Source organism: Gracilinanus agilis, chromosome 4 (genome assembly GCF_016433145.1).
Source record: "Gracilinanus agilis isolate LMUSP501 chromosome 4, AgileGrace, whole genome shotgun sequence".
Classification (NCBI taxonomy): domain Eukaryota; kingdom Metazoa; phylum Chordata; class Mammalia; order Didelphimorphia; family Didelphidae; genus Gracilinanus; species Gracilinanus agilis.
Window position 1 is genome coordinate 250,849,724 of NC_058133.1, and position 20,575 is coordinate 250,870,298.

At 48.1% G+C, this 20,575-nt stretch overlaps 3 protein-coding genes across 7 annotated transcripts in view; 2 read left to right on the top strand and 1 right to left on the bottom strand.

The window, feature by feature from the left end:
- Nucleotides 1-3,870, top strand: part of PHF23 (PHD finger protein 23) — an 18,963-nt gene extending 15,093 nt beyond the window's left edge. Inside the window, exons 2-5 of the mRNA XM_044675233.1 lie at nt 810-982; nt 1,111-1,203; nt 2,026-2,869; nt 3,036-3,870. Of these exons, the coding sequence (XP_044531168.1) occupies nt 810-982; nt 1,111-1,203; nt 2,026-2,869; nt 3,036-3,250 (1,325 nt within the window). The 3' untranslated portion in view covers nt 3,251-3,870. The remainder of the gene's footprint in view (nt 1-809; nt 983-1,110; nt 1,204-2,025; nt 2,870-3,035) is intronic.
- A 661-nt stretch (nt 3,871-4,531) lies between these two features.
- DVL2 (dishevelled segment polarity protein 2) lies at nt 4,532-11,503 on the top strand. Of its 4 annotated transcripts, none has more exons than XM_044672962.1 (15): nt 4,532-4,907; nt 6,525-6,594; nt 6,903-7,048; nt 7,193-7,305; nt 7,447-7,582; nt 7,744-7,834; nt 8,004-8,073; nt 8,241-8,380; nt 8,459-8,535; nt 8,771-8,838; nt 9,031-9,159; nt 9,342-9,473; nt 9,574-9,753; nt 10,207-10,428; nt 10,570-11,503. In XM_044672962.1, exons 1-15 carry the CDS (start codon nt 4,708-4,710, stop codon nt 10,998-11,000), a joined length of 2,205 nt encoding a protein of 734 aa, XP_044528897.1. In that variant the 5' UTR covers nt 4,532-4,707; the 3' UTR covers nt 11,001-11,503. The 4 variants fall into 4 exon arrangements, with proteins under 4 accessions (XP_044528897.1, XP_044528898.1, XP_044528900.1 ...); XM_044672963.1 differs by having other exon boundaries at nt 7,193-7,302; XM_044672965.1 differs by having other exon boundaries at nt 7,193-7,302; nt 9,574-9,741.
- An 89-nt stretch (nt 11,504-11,592) lies between these two features.
- Nucleotides 11,593-19,811, bottom strand: ACADVL (acyl-CoA dehydrogenase very long chain). Of its 2 annotated transcripts, XM_044672966.1 has the most exons (19): nt 19,657-19,799; nt 19,364-19,430; nt 18,783-18,855; nt 18,627-18,691; nt 17,316-17,450; nt 16,414-16,558; nt 15,912-16,041; nt 15,624-15,749; nt 14,902-15,100; nt 14,025-14,129; nt 13,361-13,447; nt 13,127-13,189; nt 12,875-12,976; nt 12,688-12,785; nt 12,532-12,604; nt 12,364-12,436; nt 12,209-12,281; nt 12,048-12,123; nt 11,593-11,968 (listed from the first exon to the last, which is right to left on the bottom strand). In XM_044672966.1, exons 1-19 carry the CDS (start codon nt 19,716-19,718, stop codon nt 11,828-11,830), a joined length of 1,893 nt encoding a protein of 630 aa, XP_044528901.1. In that variant the 5' UTR covers nt 19,719-19,799; the 3' UTR covers nt 11,593-11,827. The 2 variants fall into 2 exon arrangements, 1 of the variants encoding a protein (XP_044528901.1); XR_006506080.1 differs by lacking the exon at nt 11,593-11,968 and having other exon boundaries at nt 12,105-12,123; nt 12,540-12,604; nt 19,657-19,811.
- Nucleotides 19,812-20,575: the final 764 nt, after the last annotated feature.

Below are 20,575 nucleotides of genomic sequence, written 5' to 3' on the forward strand. Positions count from 1 at the left end.
CTGGGTAACTGCTGGATGGGGGGGGTGGCTGTGGAGTCTGGGAGCTGCTGGGGGAGGGGAAGGGTGGCTGGGGAGCTGGAGCCGGGGAGTTGATTGGCGGGGGCTGGAAGGGCCATGATGACCAGGAACTGGAGATTTGTCCGGGCGTCAGTGGGTAGGGGGCACTTTAGTTGGGAGAAAATGGATTGGAGGGAGCGGCAGAAGAGACTGGAAACGGAGGAGCCAGAGGGCACTTCCCTCCCCCACCCCTCCCGGAGGGGAGGCTGAGAAGCCTGAAACTGGGAGGAGGAGGTTGGAGGGAATGGAGAGTTTTAGGGTGTGGGGTAATGTGACTGGGGTGGTGATAGAGTATGGACTGAGCACTAAACTAAAGGTCTACAAATTAAAGAATAATAGGGCCTGGGGAACCATCAAATTGAGTTGGGGGAGGTGAACCGCATGTCCAGGCCTGAGAATAAGCTCTGGCAAACTATTGATGTGGAGGGGAGTAATGAGACTAGACCAAATCTGAGAGCTTTGAGGAGTGGGAACACAAGTTCTGTGTAAAATGGTCTGAAAAGAGAACTCAAGAGAATAGAGGGGCTCAGCATCTGAAGGTGTGTGGGAGTGTCCCAATCCAAGGATAAAGAGTGAGGAGCCTCTTAAAAAGGGCAGAGGGTGAGCCAGGGGCCTTTGGGACTAGGAAACAAGTAGAGGAGAACCTTGAAAAACATTGATGTGGAAGGGCAAATACAAGTCAGGCACACAGAAGACTGGGCAGTGAAATAGAGAAAATTAGTTGGGAAGAAAGTAGAAGCAGAATCATTCAGTCCTCCCTCCTGTGCGAAGGAAAGGAGGAGAGGTTGGTTCCTTAAAGAGTAATAATGTTGGGGGGAAAGGAACATGTATACTTTTCCAGTCCCTTGACTCATCTTATTTATTTATTTATTTGTTTGTTTGTTTTCCACCAGATCTTCCTCCAAACCTGAAGCCAGAGGCCCAGGTAAGATTTCCCTTCCTAACCCCCAACCTAAGTATCCTTCTTAGGGAACCAGACTTTTCAGTCTTTTCAGATCTTTTGAGGATCCAAGTGTCTGATCTCCCTCGAATATTTGTTTCCTTTTTCTGTAGCCCCCTGAAAAACGAAGGCGAACAATTGAGGATTTCAACAAATTTTGCAGTTTTGTCTTGGCATATGCTGGCTACATCCCTTCCAGCAAAGAGGTAGGGGTGGGACATGAAGTATTTGCATGAGGTAGGGGGGAGAAGGATAAAGTAAGATTTAGAGAGTTAAAGGGGAATTCTGGGGGTAGTTATGGAAATAAATCTAGAAAGTTAGGACAGTTGAATCTGGAGTTGAGAGATGTGGTAGGATGGAGAATTGAAGGATATTGAAAATGGAGAAGTTTTGGGCATTCAAAAGTAATGGAGAAAGGATTAATGCTGGTAGTTATTGGGTGGGGCAGGTTTTGGGAAAGAGGGCATTTGGTCAATGGTGGTTTTGTTCTGGATTTTGGGTATGTCAGAAAAGTTTCTGAGGGTCCTGAGTTGGAGCACTCTTGGGATCTTGTGGAGAAGTAGGTAAGAAGGTTATTGGGTATCAGGAGACCTTGGTTCAAATCTTGTCCAAGGTGATTATTAGCAATGATCATAGACATCTGTAAAATTAAAATGACACTTAAACTGTCTGCTTGTCAGTTATAAGAAAATCCATTTGCAAACCTTAAAGTGCTGTGTACTCTTGAGTGGTTATTACTATTATAATTAAGGTTAGGGTATTGGATCAGGAGGAGTCCTAAAGACAGAGATTTCATGAAAGTGTTTAGGGCCGGGGTTGGCTTAGGGGTTGAACAGTTTGTATCAGGGGAGGTGGGTTAGGTAGGTGCCTTAATTGGTTGGGCTTGGAGAAGTTAACTATGTAAGAGACCCAGGGTATTAGTTGGCTGGTCCTTGGTTGTGGTTAAGTATGATGTGTTTGCAGGTGTGGGGAATAGAGCTCGAACTTTGTTGAAAGGGGGTAGCTAACATTTTCTTGATCACTCCTAGGAAAGTGACTGGCCAGCCTCTGGCTCTAGTTCACCATTTCGGGGAGAGAGTGCTGCAGATAGTGATGGCTGGGATTCAGCCCCTTCAGACCTTCGAACCATCCAGACTTTTGTCAAAAAGGCCAAGTCTTCCAAGAGGAGGGCTGCTCAAGCAGGGCCCCCTCCACCAGGGCCCACCTTTCCTAGACTGCAGGCCTCTGACAATGCTACCCTCCTTGAAAAGATGAAGCTTAAGGACTCTCTCTTTGACCTGGATGGACCCAAAGTGGCACCACCTCTGGTCCCTGCACCCCCAACACATGCCCCTCGCCACCCTACCACCCTTACCCCTGTCATTGCTTCCCAGGAGGATCTCCCTCAACCCTCCCGAAAAAAGGACCGAAAGAACCGAAAGTTGGGTCCAGGTGGGGGAGGAAGCTTTGGAGTGCTTCGGAGACCCCGGTCAGCTCCTGCAGATGGCGAGAAGAGGTCCCGAATAAAGAAGAGTAAGAAGCGAAAGTTGAAAAAGCCGGAGAGGGGGGATCGACCCCCCCCTTCTGGGCCCCCTCGGGCTCTTCCCAGTGACACAGACTCTGAGGAAGAGGAAGAGGAGGAGGAGGAGGAAGATGATGAAATGGTATCGGTGACAACAGCAGTAGCAGGCAGTTGTGGGGGTGAGGCCCCAGCTTCTGTACTCCCACCACCCCCTGAGGCCCCCCGGCCCCTCACTTCAACCCCCCCAGGAGGTATCCCTACTGAAAGTGAAGCCAAGGAAGTGGGGAGCACAGAGACGAGCCAGGATGGGGATGGGAGCTCCAGTGAGGGTGAAATGCGGGTAATGGATGAGGACATCATGGTAGAATCAGGTAAGAATGGGTATTTAAGGGAGTGCACTGGGTAGAAGGGGTGGGAATAGAAAAGGACATACACTTTTGTCCCTGAAGGGAGTGGGTTCTTTGGGATGGGGGAATGCTTGAATTTCTGTAGACAGAGTCCTCAGCAGAACCTGATCACAACCATCCCTTCTCCCAGGTGATGACTCATGGGACTTGATCACCTGTTATTGCCAGAAGCCCTTTGCAGGGAGGCCTATGATTGAGTGCAGTTTGTGTGGAACATGGATCCATCTTTCATGTGCTAAGATTAAGAAGACCAACGTCCCTGACATATTTTACTGCCAGAAGTGCAAGGAGTTGCGGCCAGAGGCCCGTCGGTCTGGTGGGCTCTCCAAACCTGGAGAGCCCTAGGACCCACCCCAACCTCTCCTACTTCAAGTTGGAACTCTTCACAGATATCATCACAGAGATGGGGTCCCTATGTTGCCATTGCCACTGATCCATTGGGACTTGAACATTGTCCCATTGTGGGGTGGGGATTCTCAAGGAAGGCTTGCTTGGGAATGAATGGGTCTTTCCCTAAAGCCTTTAGGACTTGAATTTCGACCTATTGAACAGGAAGGTGTCCCTATTCTAAAGATTCCCTACTTCATCCCTTCACTGTTCTGCCAGTTCACCCTGCTTACTCCCATATCCACCAGCCCACAATAGGGCTGGAATCAGGGTGGGGTGAGGCAGTTGTCTATACCTCTAGTGTAATATAGCATTGCCCACCCTCTTCCTCCATCCTTTGTTTGGACTCTTACCTTTTATTTTCTTGAACCCCCTCTCCCATTTCTTTTGAAAAACCTCCTTCTGGCTCCAGTGGCCTAAAGGAAGGTAACACATGGGTCTCTGTCTTTTGTGTGGGGCTGGTGATACTTCTATCACCTACCCACTTCTTTGTTTTAATAATATTGGCCAGCTGCTTGTACATACAGCGTGTTTGTAAATAAAACAAAGTGGGCTCTTTTGTGTTTATAGCCCTGTGACCCTTGGCTATCCTTCTTGGAAGATATGTGCCTGTTATAGAAGGGAAGGGCGAACAGAGTATGGAGAGCATCGTGCCCTCACCTCATCCCCCAGACTGAGATCTAGCCTGTTTTCCTGCTCTAAAAAATGAAAGGATTGGAATTAGATGCTCTTCCAGGTCTCCTGGTTTAGACACTCCGATATAATTCCATAGTGGGAAAGTCCCTAGTCGAGAGTAGAGATTTGGGGGCGATGTGTGTGACGGGGATGGTCAGTGGCCGGAAAGGGAGCACGGAAGGGTGAAGCTGTATAGGGGCAGGGAAGGACTAGAAGATGTTTGATGGTTTTTTTAAGAAAGATGGGTTGTCTTGGTCCTAATGCCCAAGTGAGAGCTGGAGGTAATTTTAGGGGCGGAGCCCTTTTGACTGGGGATTGGAAGGCTGGAGATGAGGGAAGAGGGGGTGGAAGTCTTGTGGGGGAGGGACGGTATCTCTGTGGGTGGGCAGAGGCTGGGGAGTCCTCGCGTGACTGAGGAAGCTGAGAAGCCGGAAGTGAGGCGCTTTGTGTCACGTGAGGGGGCGGCAGTGGGAAGTGTGTGGCATGGGGCCGGGTTGGAGGGGTGGTAGTGGGAGGGGGAAGAACCGGGAGGGCGTCTACTTTGAAAGTGTAAGCGGGGCCGGTTGGGGGGGAAGTCGGTCCCGGAGCTGGGCTCCGCCTCCCCCCCCTTCGCTTCGTCTACTTTGGTTCGGTTGGCTCGCCTAGGTGCTCGTGTGCGCAGGCGCGGCGGCGGCTGGGCTCGGTCTGGAGGGAGAGGAGAAGGGGATCTTCGAGACAGGGAGGGCGGCGCGGGCGGGACCATGGCGGGCAGCGGCGGCGGCGCTGGACTCGGTGGGGCTGGCGAGACGAAGGTGATTTACCATCTGGACGAGGAGGAGACCCCGTACTTGGTCAAGATCCCGGTCCCGGCCGAGCGCATCACCTTGGGAGACTTTAAGAGCGTTCTGCAGCGCCCCGCTGGGGCCAAGTACTACTTCAAGTCAATGGACCAGGATTTCGGGTGAGCGCGGGGCCCAGGGCCCGCCCGAGCGGCCGGGAGGCGTGGCGGAGGCGGCGGCCGAGGCGCGGGGTCCGAGGGGCCGCTGCCTTCCCTCCGGCGGGACGAGCCCGGTCTTCGACCGGGGTCTTCTCTCTAAGCCTCAGTTACCCGCTGTGTAAAACCGGGAAGAATGGCACTGGGCTTCAAGAAACTTGGGAGAATAGGTCGGGAAATAATACGGTGTGTTTCAAAAGTCATAATTCCATTTTGAACGCTCTTGAAATTGAATTAAGCTTTGTTTTGCAGACAAGGAAATTGAGGCACTTTGAGGTTGTGTCTTTGCACGGAGTCGAACAGATTTAAGTGTCAGTCAGAAATAGTCTCTAGACTTGGAGTCTGGCTTTCTCTCCTCACCGGCTCCCTAGCTAGGCGGCAACTATGTTTGTACCATTTCTCTCTCACACTTATTGTCCGGATCCAGTTAGATCGCTTAAACAAAAAGTGCTACGTTAAAGATATTGATGATGAGGCTGGTGCTAGGGATTGATTGGGGATACTATATCTGTACTGGGATAATGCCAGGGAATGTCCTTGTCCCAGTAGTAGGTAAATGGCTTTGAATGAAGCTCAGCCTGGGGAGATAGTCAGAATGGCTTAGTTAGGGCTGTGAGTGAGGCTTCCAGAACATACTAGACTGAAGGGCTAGTTATGGATGATGTACTGTTAAGAGACAAAAGCAGTTTGGTCACTGAGGAGAAGATATGGTAGCCCCGGATCAAAGTGATCTTCAGAGGAAAGGAAGGTTAAGAAATTTGGACATTTGAATTAGTGGATCTTTATAAGTTTGCATTGCATGGTACCTTTTGCTAAGGAGAGCAGAAAAGTTGTCATACCTTTGGAGTTTGGGATCTAATGAATTAGTTCCCACGAGTGCCAGAAGGCAGGGCCTACCTTCAGATAGTCTGATTAGGGTGCTTACCTAGACAGTCAGAAATCCAAGTGCAGATGGTATATATGTTTGAGTGGATCTAGACATAGGTCAAGGGAGGAGAGGGGGAGGATTGAGCATTCAAATGGATGCTTACTGACTGGACAGACCTCCAGACATGAGTGCCAGTAAGGTAATGGTGGAATGAAAGATGGGAGTCAATGGGGTCAATCATGGCTCCCATTGGAAAAGAATTAGGAAGAGGCATGGATTTGGGGAATTAGAGGGATATGTCTCTGCAAAGAACAAAGTAGGGGTAAAAGAAAGAGGGACCATATTTATTTAACTGGGGTAATAGTTATAATGGTGATTGGGTGACTTTGGTGAGGGGTGACCCTTGAAGGTTAAGCTAAGGAGTTTGAAATAGACCTAGAAACATTCAGAACTCCTGCCAAGTTCCTAACATTGTTTGAAAAGAGAAGGAAGATGGTAGGAAGAAATTATGAGATGGGAGGCTGTACTGTTGCCAATATGAAGGAGCTGGTCCTCTACAAGTAGGGAAGGGAAATAATAACAGTCTTTAAAAGACCACCCTCTCACCCACCTCCAGTTAGGAGAGGCTCAGAAAGAAGACTGGTATGCTCAAAGGGAGAACTTTTGGAATGGCACTGTTTCATTTAGCACTGTTGACTGTTCCAATCTTCTTGCAGAGTGGTGAAAGAGGAGATTTCAGATGACAACGCCCGATTGCCCTGCTTCAATGGGAGGGTAGTCTCTTGGGTAAGGTATCTTGAGTTGTGGGTGGACCCTCCTTCTTCCAAATTACCAGAGGGCTTTCTGACTTTCCTATTTCCCTCCTTCAAAACAACTTTTCATTCTTATAAACCCTGTTTTATCATTCATGTGACTCTTGAGCTCCTTTTCTTAGGCACTTGCAGGTTTTTATTTTTTCTTTTTGGGTCCCTTTCTAGGTTTTCCTTGGCCTCATCCCCATCTCCCTCCCTCTTATTATTTCCCCACCAGAACTTTTACCCTGTTCTGACCTTTCCTAACAAGCCCTTTTCCATCCTTGTTCCCTACCTCTGTAGCTTGTATCCTCAGATAACCCTCAGCCAGAGAACACCCCCCCAGCTCCTGAGCCTCAAGCCGAACCCTCATCTCCACCCCCACCACTGCCTCCCCTCCCCCCTGAGAGGACTAGTGGCATTGGGGACTCAAGGCCTCCATCTTTCCAGTGAGTCCTGGGAAATCTTGTTGGTGATGGGAGTGGGAGTAAGGGAAGGAAATAACATAGGTTTCTGGGGCTAGCTAATGACCATTGCTTTTAGGAGAGACCCCATCTCTTTAACCTCCTTCTCTGATCCCACTTTATTCCTAGCCCTAATGTATCTAGCAGCCGAGAAAACCTAGAGCCTGAGACAGAAACAGAATCAGTGATATCACTGAGACGGGATCGATCTAGGAGGAGAGAGAGCATCGATCATGTTGGTGGTGAGAGCAGTTACACTCCTAAATTCTGAGAAAAGGAAGAGTGTTTTGTGCAGTATGCACATCTAGGTCCACAAGGAGAGAGAACCAGGGACCTGACCTGGATCAAAAGTCCAGCCCCCTAAAATCCCTGTATCCAACCAGGTGGTGGCCACCGACCTAATGGTTCTTCCCGCTTGGAGCGACACCTAGCTGGTTATGAGAGCTCCTCTACTCTCCTAACTAGTGAACTAGAGAACACCAGCCTGGGAGATTCAGATGAGGATGATACCATGAGCAGGTATGGCTTATATCTCCCTTTCTTTTTCTTCTTGTCTTTCTTATGGCTTACATCTCCCTTTCTTGTTTTGTTCCCCACTATTGTTTCCCTGCCCAAGTGAAGCTCACATGGTCTGTCTTACTGCTTTTCTTAAGATTCTTGATCTTTTTTTGCCCTGTTAGGTTCAGTAGCTCCACAGAGCAGAGCAGTGCCTCCCGACTCTTAAAGAGACACCGTCGGAGGAGAAAACAGCGGCCACCTCGACTAGAGAGGGTGATGTGGCCAGACACTTCTAAGGGAAACTAATGGGTAGAAGTGGGAAATGGAGACCTGGTTGAAATAGAAGGGGGAAAAGGAGGTGGGAGAAGGAAAAAAGCTGAACATTTTAGTTCCAGAAAGGAATGAAACTTCCTCAACTCTCCTTGTTTCCTCCCTACCACAGACCTCATCCTTCAGCAGTGTAACAGATTCCACCATGTCTCTCAACATCATCACAGTCACGCTCAACATGGGTATGGGGGCAGTTGGATGCCTGGGACCCTAGGCTGGGAGGTGGTCGTGTATGGGAGATAGATTGCTAGGACTTTTAAATGACTTTTATGACTGTTTTATTGGAGGCCTGTTCATCTGAGCCTCCAGAGGATGGGGAATCAAACTACCAAACAAAATGCCTCCACAGAGAAGTACAATTTCCTGGGCATCTCCATTGTGGGCCAAAGCAATGAGCGTGGCGATGGTGGCATCTACATCGGCTCCATCATGAAGGGTGGTGCTGTGGCTGCAGATGGGCGAATTGAACCAGGGGACATGCTGCTGCAGGTGTGCATCATCACAGAGATTTTCCCCCTTTCTTGGGCCTTTAGCCTCTCTTTCACCTTGATTCTCTTTATTCCCCAGGTGAATGACATGAACTTTGAGAACATGAGTAATGATGATGCTGTACGGGTGCTGAGAGAGATTGTGCACAAGCCTGGGTGAGGCGAAGAACAACCCTCACACTAGTCTTCTCAGCTCTTTTCCCCTGGCACTTCTCTTACCTCTGACTCCCTCCCCCTTTCTCCCACCTCAGTTCTCTGCTCTTCCTCTTTCTATAACCCATTTCCCTAAAGTCTTTCTTTCCTCAAATTTCCCACTACTCTGTCCTGTATTCTGCCCTTACATGACACTGTCATTCCAGTCTACTACTGACCAGCCCTTCCTCCCTCACAGCCCCATCGTGTTGACTGTGGCTAAATGCTGGGATCCGTCCCCTCAGGCCTACTTCACACTCCCAAGAAGTGAGTGATCTCTTGTGTTTTGGAGGTTGGAAGAGGGCATAAAACCAGTGGCTTAGGGAGAACTAGGAGAGTCCTGAATCTTTGGCAACAAAGGAAACTAAGGAGTAGTAGGGTATATAAACTCAAAGCCCAAGTGGGTCTTGAAAATGAAGCAATTCTATTCTGATCTTCTGTTGTGTTCTTCCCTCTCAGATGAACCAATCCAGCCTATTGACCCTGCAGCTTGGGTCTCCCATTCAGCAGCACTCACTGGTGCCTTCCCTGCCTACCCAGGCTCTTCTTCTATGAGCACCATTACTTCAGGCTCTTCCCTGCCTGATGGTAAGGCCCTCCTCCTCCTCCTTCCAACAAGGGAAAAAGTCCTTGATACTAGACCTTCCCGAAGGATATAACATCTTTGGCTTATCGTGGCCACTCCATGTTCTTGAGACTATTTTCTGGATTATTCTGCCCAGAAGAGATGGGTCCTATTCCCTGCCCTCTGAGTACTTTTTTCCCCTTAGGTTGTGAAGAACGTAGCCTCTCTATACACACAGACATGGCATCTGTAACCAAGGCGATGGCAGCACCTGAGTCTGGACTGGAAGTCCGGGACAGAATGTGGCTTAAGATAACCATTCCTAATGCCTTTCTGGGTAAGTAGGGCTAACAAGAGGGTAGGGAATGGCTGAAATGGGCTGAGTTGGGGTCCATGTTGCCCTTTGTGATTTATTTTTGCATCCTGGTCTACAACAGGCTCAGATGTAGTGGACTGGCTTTACCACCATGTGGAAGGGTTCCCTGAACGTCGGGAGGCAAGGAAATATGCCAGTGGGTTGCTCAAAGCAGGCCTCATCCGGCATACTGTCAACAAGATCACCTTTTCTGAACAGTGTTACTATGTCTTTGGGGACCTCAGTGGAGGCTGTGAAAGCTGTAAGACATTCCTTCCTTTACCACTTCCTGACTTGGGAGCCTTCAACCCTCCCTGACTGAGAAGTGCCCTGCCTTGACTTCTATCCCTCCCAGACTCCAAGCCTTATTCATTCTCTCTGATTCAGGGTTGGGGGGCAGATGGAATGGAATGCTGGACATGGAGGCCTAGGTTTGAATCACAGCTCTGCTAACTCAAACCTGTCTGGCTATGGGTAAATTATTAGGACAGATTCCTTATTTCTAAAAAATAAGCTCCTCTCCATCTCTAAATCCTATGAAAACTGATTCTTCCCTTGTCCAAGGGGCCTTGAGAAACTTGGATTTGCAGAACAGTCTTCCTCCCTTGGTCCCAACCATCCCAGTTTTCTAATATGCCCTTGAAAAAAACCAGCTCTCCCTAGCATAGAGGCTGAAGAGCTTAGATTCTTGAACCAGCTTGTTCTATCCCTACAGACCTTGTGAACCTCTCTCTGAATGATAATGATGGATCAAGTGGAGCTTCTGACCAGGACACACTGGCTCCCCTGCCTGGGGCCACACCATGGCCCCTGCTGCCTACTTTCTCCTACCAGTATCCAGCCCCACATCCCTACAGCCCCCAGCCTCCCCCTTATCATGAGCTTTCATCCTACAGCTATGGAGGAGGGGGCAGTGCTGGCAGCCAGCATAGTGAAGGTAAATTGGCTATCAGATGAGCTTAGGATGGCTGGGTAGGTAGTACCAGAGGTGCTAGATACCAGGTATAGATGGGAGTAGAAGGGGAATGTCCACAGTGTTCCTGTGAATGTTCTAAATACTCCCACTCTATCCTCCCAGGAAGCCGGAGCAGTGGATCTACAAGAAGTGATGGGGGTGTAGGACGTACTGGGAGGCCAGAAGATCGAGGTCCGGAATCCAAATCAGGCAGTGGTAGTGAATCAGAGCCATCAAGCCGTGGTGGCAGCCTTCACTGGGGTGGGGATTCTGGTGATGCCACCCCTCCTCCACCCAGGGGACTAGGTGGGGGTGGCAGCAGCCTTCGTTCTCATCCTAATCTCCATCCCTATGGGCCGCCTCCAGGTGTGGCACTACCATATAACCCCATGATGGTAGTTATGATGCCACCTCCACCACCCCCAGCAGTTCAGCCCCCTGGAGCACCTCCTGTTCGAGACCTGGGTTCTGTACCACCTGAGCTAACTGCCAGCCGACAGAGCTTCCACCTGGCCATGGGCAACCCTAGTGAGTTTTTTGTGGATGTCATGTAAGATGTTACCTATCCATTTGACCAGTTTTTCTTGTACTATCTGTGTCTTGATGTTAATTCTTAGCATGTGAGTAGCCCTTCTCCCTCACATTTCTGTAGCCAAGACTCAGTTTTGCTACTGGACACCATCAAGTCCAACATGTTTTTTGTGATTTAACTAAGGAGTTGCTACTACCAACAGTGCCTGATCTGACCCAAAGTTACAGGATTTTATATAATAAACTTTTTTTTGGGGGGGGGAGATACATTTTTCTTATACTTTTTGATACTTTAAAAAGATATTTTTCTGAAATGAAGTAGCCCTATGACAATCCCTTCCCATCCTCTTTGTCTTTCTTGCCCAAATGGTTGGGGAGTAAGGAAAGGGTTGGGATATTGGGGGACCATATCTCCACATGCCTTTAGAATTTAAGAGCCCCAAGCTAGGGCTCCATAGCTGCCTATATTGCTATTTATTTTAGACTTTTGTGTAAAAAAAACCCTAAATAAAGCAATAGAAGGGAATTTCTTATTGATTTTGGCTCTTTTCTTAGTAAGACAGATCTCTTGACTCCAAGAAAGGAATGGGATTTGGAGAGACATCTCACACAAGATTTTCCATGCTAGAAATCTTTACTTTTTTTGTGAAGGAGAAACTCACCCATTTTTAAGGCAGAAATGAAGATTTTTAGGCCCCCTCCCCACTAAGAGGAGATAAACAGGTCTGGTCACTTCAGTCCCCTCTTTTCAAGGGCTTTGGCTAGTATGAGGTAGGGATGAAATGAGAACCCTGGCTTTGGCCAAAGTAAAGGCACACAAGGGGTAGTTTGAAAAAGAAATTGAGAATGCTCAGAAGCCAAGGGGGTTGTTGGTAACCACTCCTCCCTTTTCCACCATCGCCTGAGAGATGCCCTTAAAATTTCGAAAGAGCTGGGGCTGTTGGGAATCTGACTGCAGGCTGGCTATGGTCTCCTGAATCCGGGCTGCAGCCTAGGAGAAGATGTAGGGATGAAAAAGGAAAGTTATTGTCCCTTCCCTCACCCCTCCTCTCTGGCAACATAGCCCTTACCTCTATACACCAGGTGTCACAGAGCATCTTCTCATGTTGGGCTGTGGAGTGGCCTTCACTCAGAGAGCGGGAAGCCCTGGGATGGGAGAGAGAAAGCAAGGAAGATATTGAATGGAATAGGCCCACCCTATATGGCACCCCAGGTCTGGCTGGCTTCTTACCTGGAAAGTACTACCACCATGGCATAGAGGTCAATGGCACAGTCTGCTAATCGATGGAGGAGGAACTGTTCATCTGGAGGGGAGACAGAGGGAGTTTGCTCATGGGAAAATAAGGGAAATCAGAAGGGCTTGGGGGAATAGTCTTGGTGTCTTACCAACAATCCCCTTCTTGTACTTTATCAACTTGGCCTCTACTACTGTAGCAAATTGTTCCAGAGCTCCTACTGCCTAGAGAAGGAGGAAGAGGCGTAAGAGGGGTCCACACATACCCCCAAATTCCCCAACATTATCTATCATCCCTCCACCTTAAGTCCTTTACTCACCAACTTACCACTCTGACTCAGTTCTGGGTGGACAACCCCGCTTAGACTCAGGCCACTGCCTATACCTGTCCGGCTGGAGGAAGGATACTGTAAGGCAAGCTACTTCTCAAGTCCCCAGCCTCCCCTATTTCCTTCAGCTGAGTCCCATATCCTTACCGCCTGAATTGCTTCCCTGCCTCTCCTAGTAGAAGACCAGCATTTCCAAATGGATTTTTCAGAGCCTTCCCAAGACCAGTGAGTTCTTTTCCCTTGTCCTGTTTGTGGAAGAGGGGGGATATAGTCATAAGACCCTACAATACTCACATTCTCACATCACTGCTACTTCTTCCCAATTCCCTCTTACCATACAGCCCTGAAGGGCCACAAACAGCCTCAGAATGTCATTTGTTCCTTCAAAGATTCGGAAGATACGAAGATCACGAAGCACCCTTTCCACACCTGGTTCCTAGAGGCAAGAAAACCGGCGGGACAGTATAAAAATGGGGACCATTTTTTCCCACCCCTAGAACCACCACCCACTTCACCCACAGCCAGGGAGGGTCTCATGATTATCTCTACCCATAGACACCTATGGTACAAGTGGGGGATGTTATACCTTCATAAAACCCATGCCACCCATGATCTGGATACACTCATCTGTCACTGTCCAGGCTGCTTCCTGAAGGTAGAGAGAGGACACATGGAGGGTTAGAGCCAGCCACACTATCCCCAGGCTTATTCTGTACCTTAGCCTTGTTAACCCTGCCTCCATACCCACCTCAACTCATACCCTAATGGACCCTCCTTTCTCCTCCCATTGTTCTCCAACTAGCACATCCCAGGGCCTCACCGAGCCAAAGATTTTGCTGATGGCTGCCTCTATCTGGAAGTCCTTAGATCCCTGGTCCATGTTGGAGCTCACCATGTAAGCCATAGACTGAGGCAATAAAGTTGGGAGCAAGGGAGAAGAGACTAGGTTCATCTCTGAAATCCCCAAACCAAACAAGATTTAACCCATCCATTCCACCCTCCCACTCAAATAAGGAGCCCCATTAAAAAAAAAAAAACAAATCTTTCCCATATCTGGGGACAAATTATAATTCCCAGGAGGTATTTTGGACCCACATAAGTTTGGACCCTTTCGGCATACAGGGGCTTATCAAGAATTGTACTTAACTTCCAAAGGGAGAAAACCAAGGCTCTAGTAAAAGGTACACCCCTCTTAAGTGCCTTTCTAACCCTGGAGAGGGTCACAGGGTCACCATCTCGTCAGTCTGCACATCAGAATAACCAGAATACAAGTTGACAGAATCAGGGCCTCTCACCATTTCAAAAGCTTTCCAAAGGGGGAAGGGATCCATGAAGGACAATCTCATCTCCCTTCAGCCTTTTTACCCTAATCAAATTGAATTCTAGTTTTTGGCACACTTTGGGATGATGGTCTGAGAGGTGGCTGAGGACCCAAGGAGGGAAGGGGGGTTGCTCTGAAGTCTCTGACAGGGACAGTCTCTCACCTCTGTTACATACTGCAGTACAGCCATCCGAGCCAGCTTTTCCTGGATCAACCCAAAGTTATGGATTTTATCTCCAAATTGAACACGATTGGCAGCATGGTCTACCTGGGGCAAAGACATGGTACACTAGAATCTTGGATTCTACTCCTAGTCCCTACTCCAAGTCCCAAGTCCCTTCTCTTGGCCTGTCCACTCCTATCCCTCCAAACCAAGTTAGAGGACAAGGAACAGGCAGAAAGTCTTTCATTATGGAGGTCAGGTTGGGGTATACAGAGACAGATGGTGGCACAGTGGATAGAATATTGAACCTGAAGTCAGGAAGACTTGAATTCAAATCCAGTCTTAGTTCCTCATTAGCTTTGGCAATGTCACTTAAGTTCTGTTTGCCTCAGTTTCTTTTAATTGGAAAATGGAGCACCTGCCTCTCAGGGTTGTTGTAATAATCAAATAGGATAATATTTGTAAAGCACTAAGCAGTGTCTGCCTCACAGTAGGGACTATATAAATGCTTATTATTTCCCTTTCCCTTTCAGGCTAAAGCTGCGGAAGAGAATCACATATAAGAAAATGAGAGCTGCTTCTAGGCACTTAAGTCCTTGAGGCAGGGCAGAAATGGGGGTGAAGGCTAGGACTAGCAGGAAGATCCATTCAAGTTAGTCCCAACTTACTTTGTGTCTAGGCAATCAGGGGTAAGTGACTTGCCCAGGGTTATGTAGTTAGGAAGTGTCTAAGGCCAAATTTGAGCCCAGGTCCTCCCAACTCTAGGCCTGGTGCTCTATCCACTGTGCCATCTAGCTGCCCTCAAAAGGGACAATTAGACTTGAGGGGAAAGAAAAACTGGGCCAAACTGGCAGACCATGGATGTCAGGGGACTTACTGCTTTGGCAATGATGCTCTTCATGGTGCCAGCCAGGGCAGCAGCCATGCCGAACCTTCCATTGTTGAGGATGTGCATTGCAACCTTGAAGCCACCTCCAACGTCCCCCAGCACATTCTCTGCAGGCACCTTCACCCCATCAAAGAACACCTCCGCTGTGTTGGAAGCCTTAATTCCCATCTTCTTCTCACCAGGCCCACTGCATGAGTATGGAATAGAAAAATGAGAAGTGACAGACTGTAAAAAAGCAGGGGCACCATCTTGTGGGAACAAAGTTCTATACAGTCACTTGCATAAAAGGGGGTGGGTGAGCTACTAAGACCGTTCTGGTTCTCAGCATGTTGAGCTCCAGCCTACCCACCTTGTTGCCTTAATGTTGTACAGAAACTTCAAGCATGCTTGAAAGGAGAAACTGGTCCTGGGTCCCCAGGTCCCATTAGGTTGTTTTTTTTTGTTTTGTTTTGTTTTTTTAAAACCCTTACCTTCCATCTTAGAGTTAATACTGTGTATTGGCTCCAAGGCAGAAGAGTGGTAAGGATAGGCAATGGGGGTTAAGTGACTTGCCCAGGGTCACACAGCTGGGAAGTGTCTGAGGCCAGATTTGAACCCCGTCTCTAGGCCTGGCTTTCAATCCACTGAGCTACCCAGCTGTCTCCCCCATTAGGTTTTATTTTCCCAACCTGTCCCCCCTCCACTGCCTCCCTCTTTCCCCTGCAACTCACTTAGTGACTCCTCCAAAGCTTCTTTCTACCACAAAAGCCGTGATCTTTTCTTTCACTGCCCCACTGGATTCATCCTTAATTGGTGTCTTGGCGAATACTGTGAAGATCTCTGCCAGACCCCCATTACTGTGGAAAGGTGGGGAGGACTGGATCAGGATATGGAGAGGAGAGGGAGATGGAGCAGAGGGGAGAGAGGCTCCAAGGGGAGGGAGTCAGGTAAGGCATAAGATGGGGGGAGGATAGAGTAGAGATTTGTAGGACCAAACCAACCAGGGTGGGGTAAATGACCTGATCCAGATCTTGCTGCCATTTAAAGTATAGTACTTTCCACAGGAGCTGGGTACAGCTGTAGTTCGAATGGATGCTGCATCAGATCCACTTGAGGGTTCTGTTAGGCAAAAAGCTGCCAAGTTTTCTCCTGTCACGGGAGGAGAGAGGTTACTATGGAAAGAGGACCACACAACACTACTCTAAGTCCCAACATACCCCTAGCCCACAGGCGGATCCCTAGTGATTCCCTTATTGGGTACCTTGTCCTTCCACAATCACATCAGTTCATCCTAGCAGTAACCAGTGGTTTTAGCATTGGCCCCAATCTACCAATAATCTTATCTACACCTCTAACTCCAGTAATACCCAGCCTTCAACCCCTTCAAATCTCATTGTCTCCCTCCTCCACCCAAAGATGAAACCCTGATTTCATGTGGTAGCTAGCTCTGGGGAAGGCTATTAAAACTCTTGATTCCACCTGAACAAATTTTGAACTCTTCCTTCTGTTGGCCTCACCTACCAGATGCCAGTTTGGGGAGATATTTCTTCTTCTGGGCATCAGTGCCAAAGAGCAGAATACCTTTGAAACCGATGGACTGATGGGCCCCCAGAGTGATGCCCACACCAAGGTCATGCATCCCCACAATCTCCACGAGGCGGGCGTACTGGTAGGAAAGGTGACTGGGTCTTAGGTTTGACTGGGACTAGCAACCAAAGATTACATGTCTTGCCCCCCCCCCCCAACCCTAAGTAGCCAGGAAGTTACACTAGGGACATAACCAGGGTAACATATACAAGAGAGCTATAAGGAGTAGGTAGCATCTGATTTGGTCTATACTTGTGAAAATATGCTTAAAGCTAGTTGGAGGGGCCAGGGGGAAGAGAGAGATAAGGATTGTGAAATAAGTTTTAGTCTGGATATAGAAGTCTGTGGATATCTGGAAAGGGTTGGGAAAGGAGGCTTCACGTCCTTCCAAGCTCAAAACCTATGATACTATGATAATAGTTGCAACAGAGAAAGGACTGAGACTCCAAGCTAAGAAGGAGCTTAGGGAAAAGAAGACAGGTTTGGGGCACTGAGGAGAACAGAGAGGGAAGGCCAGCTTCGAGAGATACCTCTGCCCTCTGCTTCGAGTCATGGGCTTCTGCATTACTGGACCCTGTTTCCAGGGGTCATGCTCCCTATTAACCATGCTCCCTCAGCACCTAGTCTCAGGGGTAAAAGAGGTTCAAGCTTCATAGAAGCTCTTTCCCAAGGAAACAAGGAAGGCATATGGACTGAAAAACTTAAGCTATGGCAGTCCTTTGAGGCATAGGAGAAAAGAGGTCATAGTCAGAGAGGGTAGTATAAAAATATGGAGGAAGTAGGGAATAGGAGGCTCTGACTTAGCGTAGGGTTAGGGAGAGGATGGAAAGTCTTACCTGTGTGTTACAAAGACCCACACCTCCCAGCTCAGAAGGCACTTGGAGCCCAAAGGCTCCCAATTCCTTTAACCCCTGCATGGTAGAGTCCTCCACCTTTTCTAGGCTGTCATTCTTGGCAGGGTCATTCACTTCCTGGATATAAGGGGGAAAAAAAGCCACAGGATCACAAAATCTAAAACATTTGGAGAAGACCAAAAGCCACCTAGATCAATTTAGCTATGTATATATACCAGAATCCTCTCAACATCCCTGGCATAACAGGTTGAATTTTCCATAGACTTAAAAAAAAAACAAAACCAACAAACAAAAAACCCCAAGCTACTTGTGAAGAAATTTAGTTTCATGTATAAATCCTCTTTTTCTGTTTTTTTTTTATACATACATGGAAATGTTTGTTGATGCTTTTCAAATTTAGTATAATGACAAATTGAAAGCAGCTATTATGTATCCCCATACCTTTCAAAGAAATCTCTTCTGGCAGCTAAACAACCCCATTTCCTTTGACCATATTTATATAAGATGGCCTCCTGTCCTCTAATGACCCCACTCTACCTTTTGGTTCTACTCTGGTTTGTCCTTCCTAAAACACTGAATCTAGAAGTAAACTCTAAATTCTAGCTGTGGGTTTACTAGGGTAGAGCACAACAGGGTTTTTCTGGTTCTGGATGTTATGTTTCATAGTCATCCATCTTATAATCAGATTTGTTCTTTAGCTACCATATTCCTCTGGTGACTTGTACAGAATTCTGAACTAAAGTCAACTAAAGCCCTCAGATCTTTTTCATACAAATTGTTTTTAGTCATGATTCCTTCATCCTATCCTTGTAAATCTAGCTTTGTGAACCCAACTGTGGGGTGTAACAATTTTTTCTGTTATATGTACTCAGTCCCTCTTTCCAGCTTCCTGGGAATTTTTTGGTTCCCTCTTTCTTGTTATTCAGTTTATTAGCTGTGCCTCTCTGATTTAGCTTATCCACAAAATTGCTAAATAGGTCATCTCTGCCTTTGGGTAAATCACTAATAAAAACATGATTGGGGCAGTTAGGTGGCTCAGTGAATACAGCACCAGGCCTGGAGATGAGAGATCCTGGGTTCAAATATGACCTCAAACACTTCCTAGCTGTGTGACCCTGGGTAAGTCACTTAATCCCAAGTGCTTAGCCCTTATCACTCTACTGCCTTGGAATTGGTATTGATTCTAAGACAAAAGGAAATGGATTTAAAACAAAAACAAAAACTACATAATGGCAACCTCCCTCCCCTCAACTGCCCTAACCACCATCAGGGCACACCATGCACAGCCCTTACCTCAAAGAATCGAGACACAGGCCCCACTAACTCTTTCAGGAACTGCATCTGCTCCTCATTCAGCACTACAATGGTAGAGGGTCAGTTAGATTGGACATCACCCTAAGAAAGTTGACCTTCCTCTACCCACCTCCTACCAGAGGAATAATAGTCTACCTGAAGGGTATGGAAACACCTGGTCTGTAGTAAGTTGTCCTTTAAACATCCCTACAGCAAACGACTTGGACCCCTGGGACAGGAAGAAAGGGGAAATATCAGGAAGTTGAATGGAAGAAAGAAATATTCTCCCAGTACTAACCCCACTCTCCATAGTTGGGTTATCTTTGTCCACTGCAGAGGCTGTTGAGGAAACAGAACCCATTTTGTCCACCTATGGGGAACGGAAGGAAGAGTAAAATCCTGGGAGCTGCCAGGGCAGGGGCCAGGAAGAAATAGGGAATATGGAAGCCATGGCCTCTGAGACTCCTAATTCTAGATCTGTGTCCCTATAAAGGGAGAACTAGAAGATGAGAGTGTTCAAAGGCAAGGTGAGGAGATACTGAGATGGTATAAGGTGAGGAATACAGATTCTGTAACCTTTGGCCCAATTTCTTCCCCCCCCCCCATGACCTTTCCCCCAATTTCAGGGCTAAACACAGAAGCAGGTGACTCAGAAGAACAGCTTGATCCCAGCAGACAGCCAGGGGGAGCCCCCCAGCCTCTCGATCAGCCCAACACAGCACACCCTTCAAGCTTACCTCCATGGCCTCTTTGGCGTAGTTACGAGTAGCCCTCATGCCCAAAAGTGAACCATAGCTCTGGGGGCTGGGCAAGAGGGCAAGGCGATTAGCATTGGGACCCTTTTACCCTAATCCCCTCCACTCCCCACCCCCATTCCCAACTGCCCTCCTCATCCCAGAATAACTTTTCATTCCCCTCCCCCGAGGCTCCTTAGACTAGGAGCCAAGGGAATGGCAGATGGAGGGGACCTTTGGGCTTTCTTCCTGCCCCACCTTCCCCAGTCCCTCCTATCACCCCCTCACTCGCTCACCTGACCTTCCCCTGCTTCAGCAGCTGGAGCCCCACTTGGGGGACCATTCTTGAAACCTGCATCTCGATCTCCTGCTTGGTGCCTCCTGCCTGGCCAGAGCCTGCCAAAGGTACCTCCTCCCTTGACTCTGACCTTCCACTTCTCCTCCCCCCTTCTACTACATTGATTTGCCCAACCCTGCCCAGCCCTACCCCTGACTCATCACCCATAATACAACTGGGGGAGGTAGGTGGGGCTTATTGCTCCCACTGCATGCTGGGAGATGTGGTTCTTAGGTCTTTCCCCCCCATTCCTCTTGGGTTCTGCTCCTAACACTGGATTCCAGCGCACTTCTTGGTCCCCTTCTCTCAGTTTTCCATTAAGACTCACATCAATGTCTCTTTTCTTTTTTAAGCCCTTAGCTTCTGTGTATTGGCTCCTTGGTGGAAAAGTGGTAAGGGTGGGTGATGGGGGTCAAGTGACTTGCCCAGGGTCACACAGCTGGGAAGTGTCTGAGGCCGGATTTGTACCTAGGACCTCCTGTCTCTAGGCCTGACTCTCAATCCACTGAGCTACCCAGCTGCCCCCAATGTCTCTTAAGGACAGGAGAGGAGGAGATGGTTTGGAGGAAAGGAAAAAAGCTAAAATAAAAGGGATGGAGGTTAGATTAGAGAGAAGACTTCCTAATTGGTTGGCAACTTGAGAAGAATAAATCTAGGCTTAGTAAATCTTGCCTAAGAGATCTGGTCAGAGGGTTTTGACAGTCTCTTGTCCTGAAACAACCCTATGTACACACAAGATAGACAGACAGACAGACACCTACATACAATGTCTGATAGTTCTGGTCAAGTGGGCTTTTATATTCACTTTCTTACCTTGAAACCATACCAGGACAGACATGTACACAGACACATACATACATACATGATGGGAATTAAGT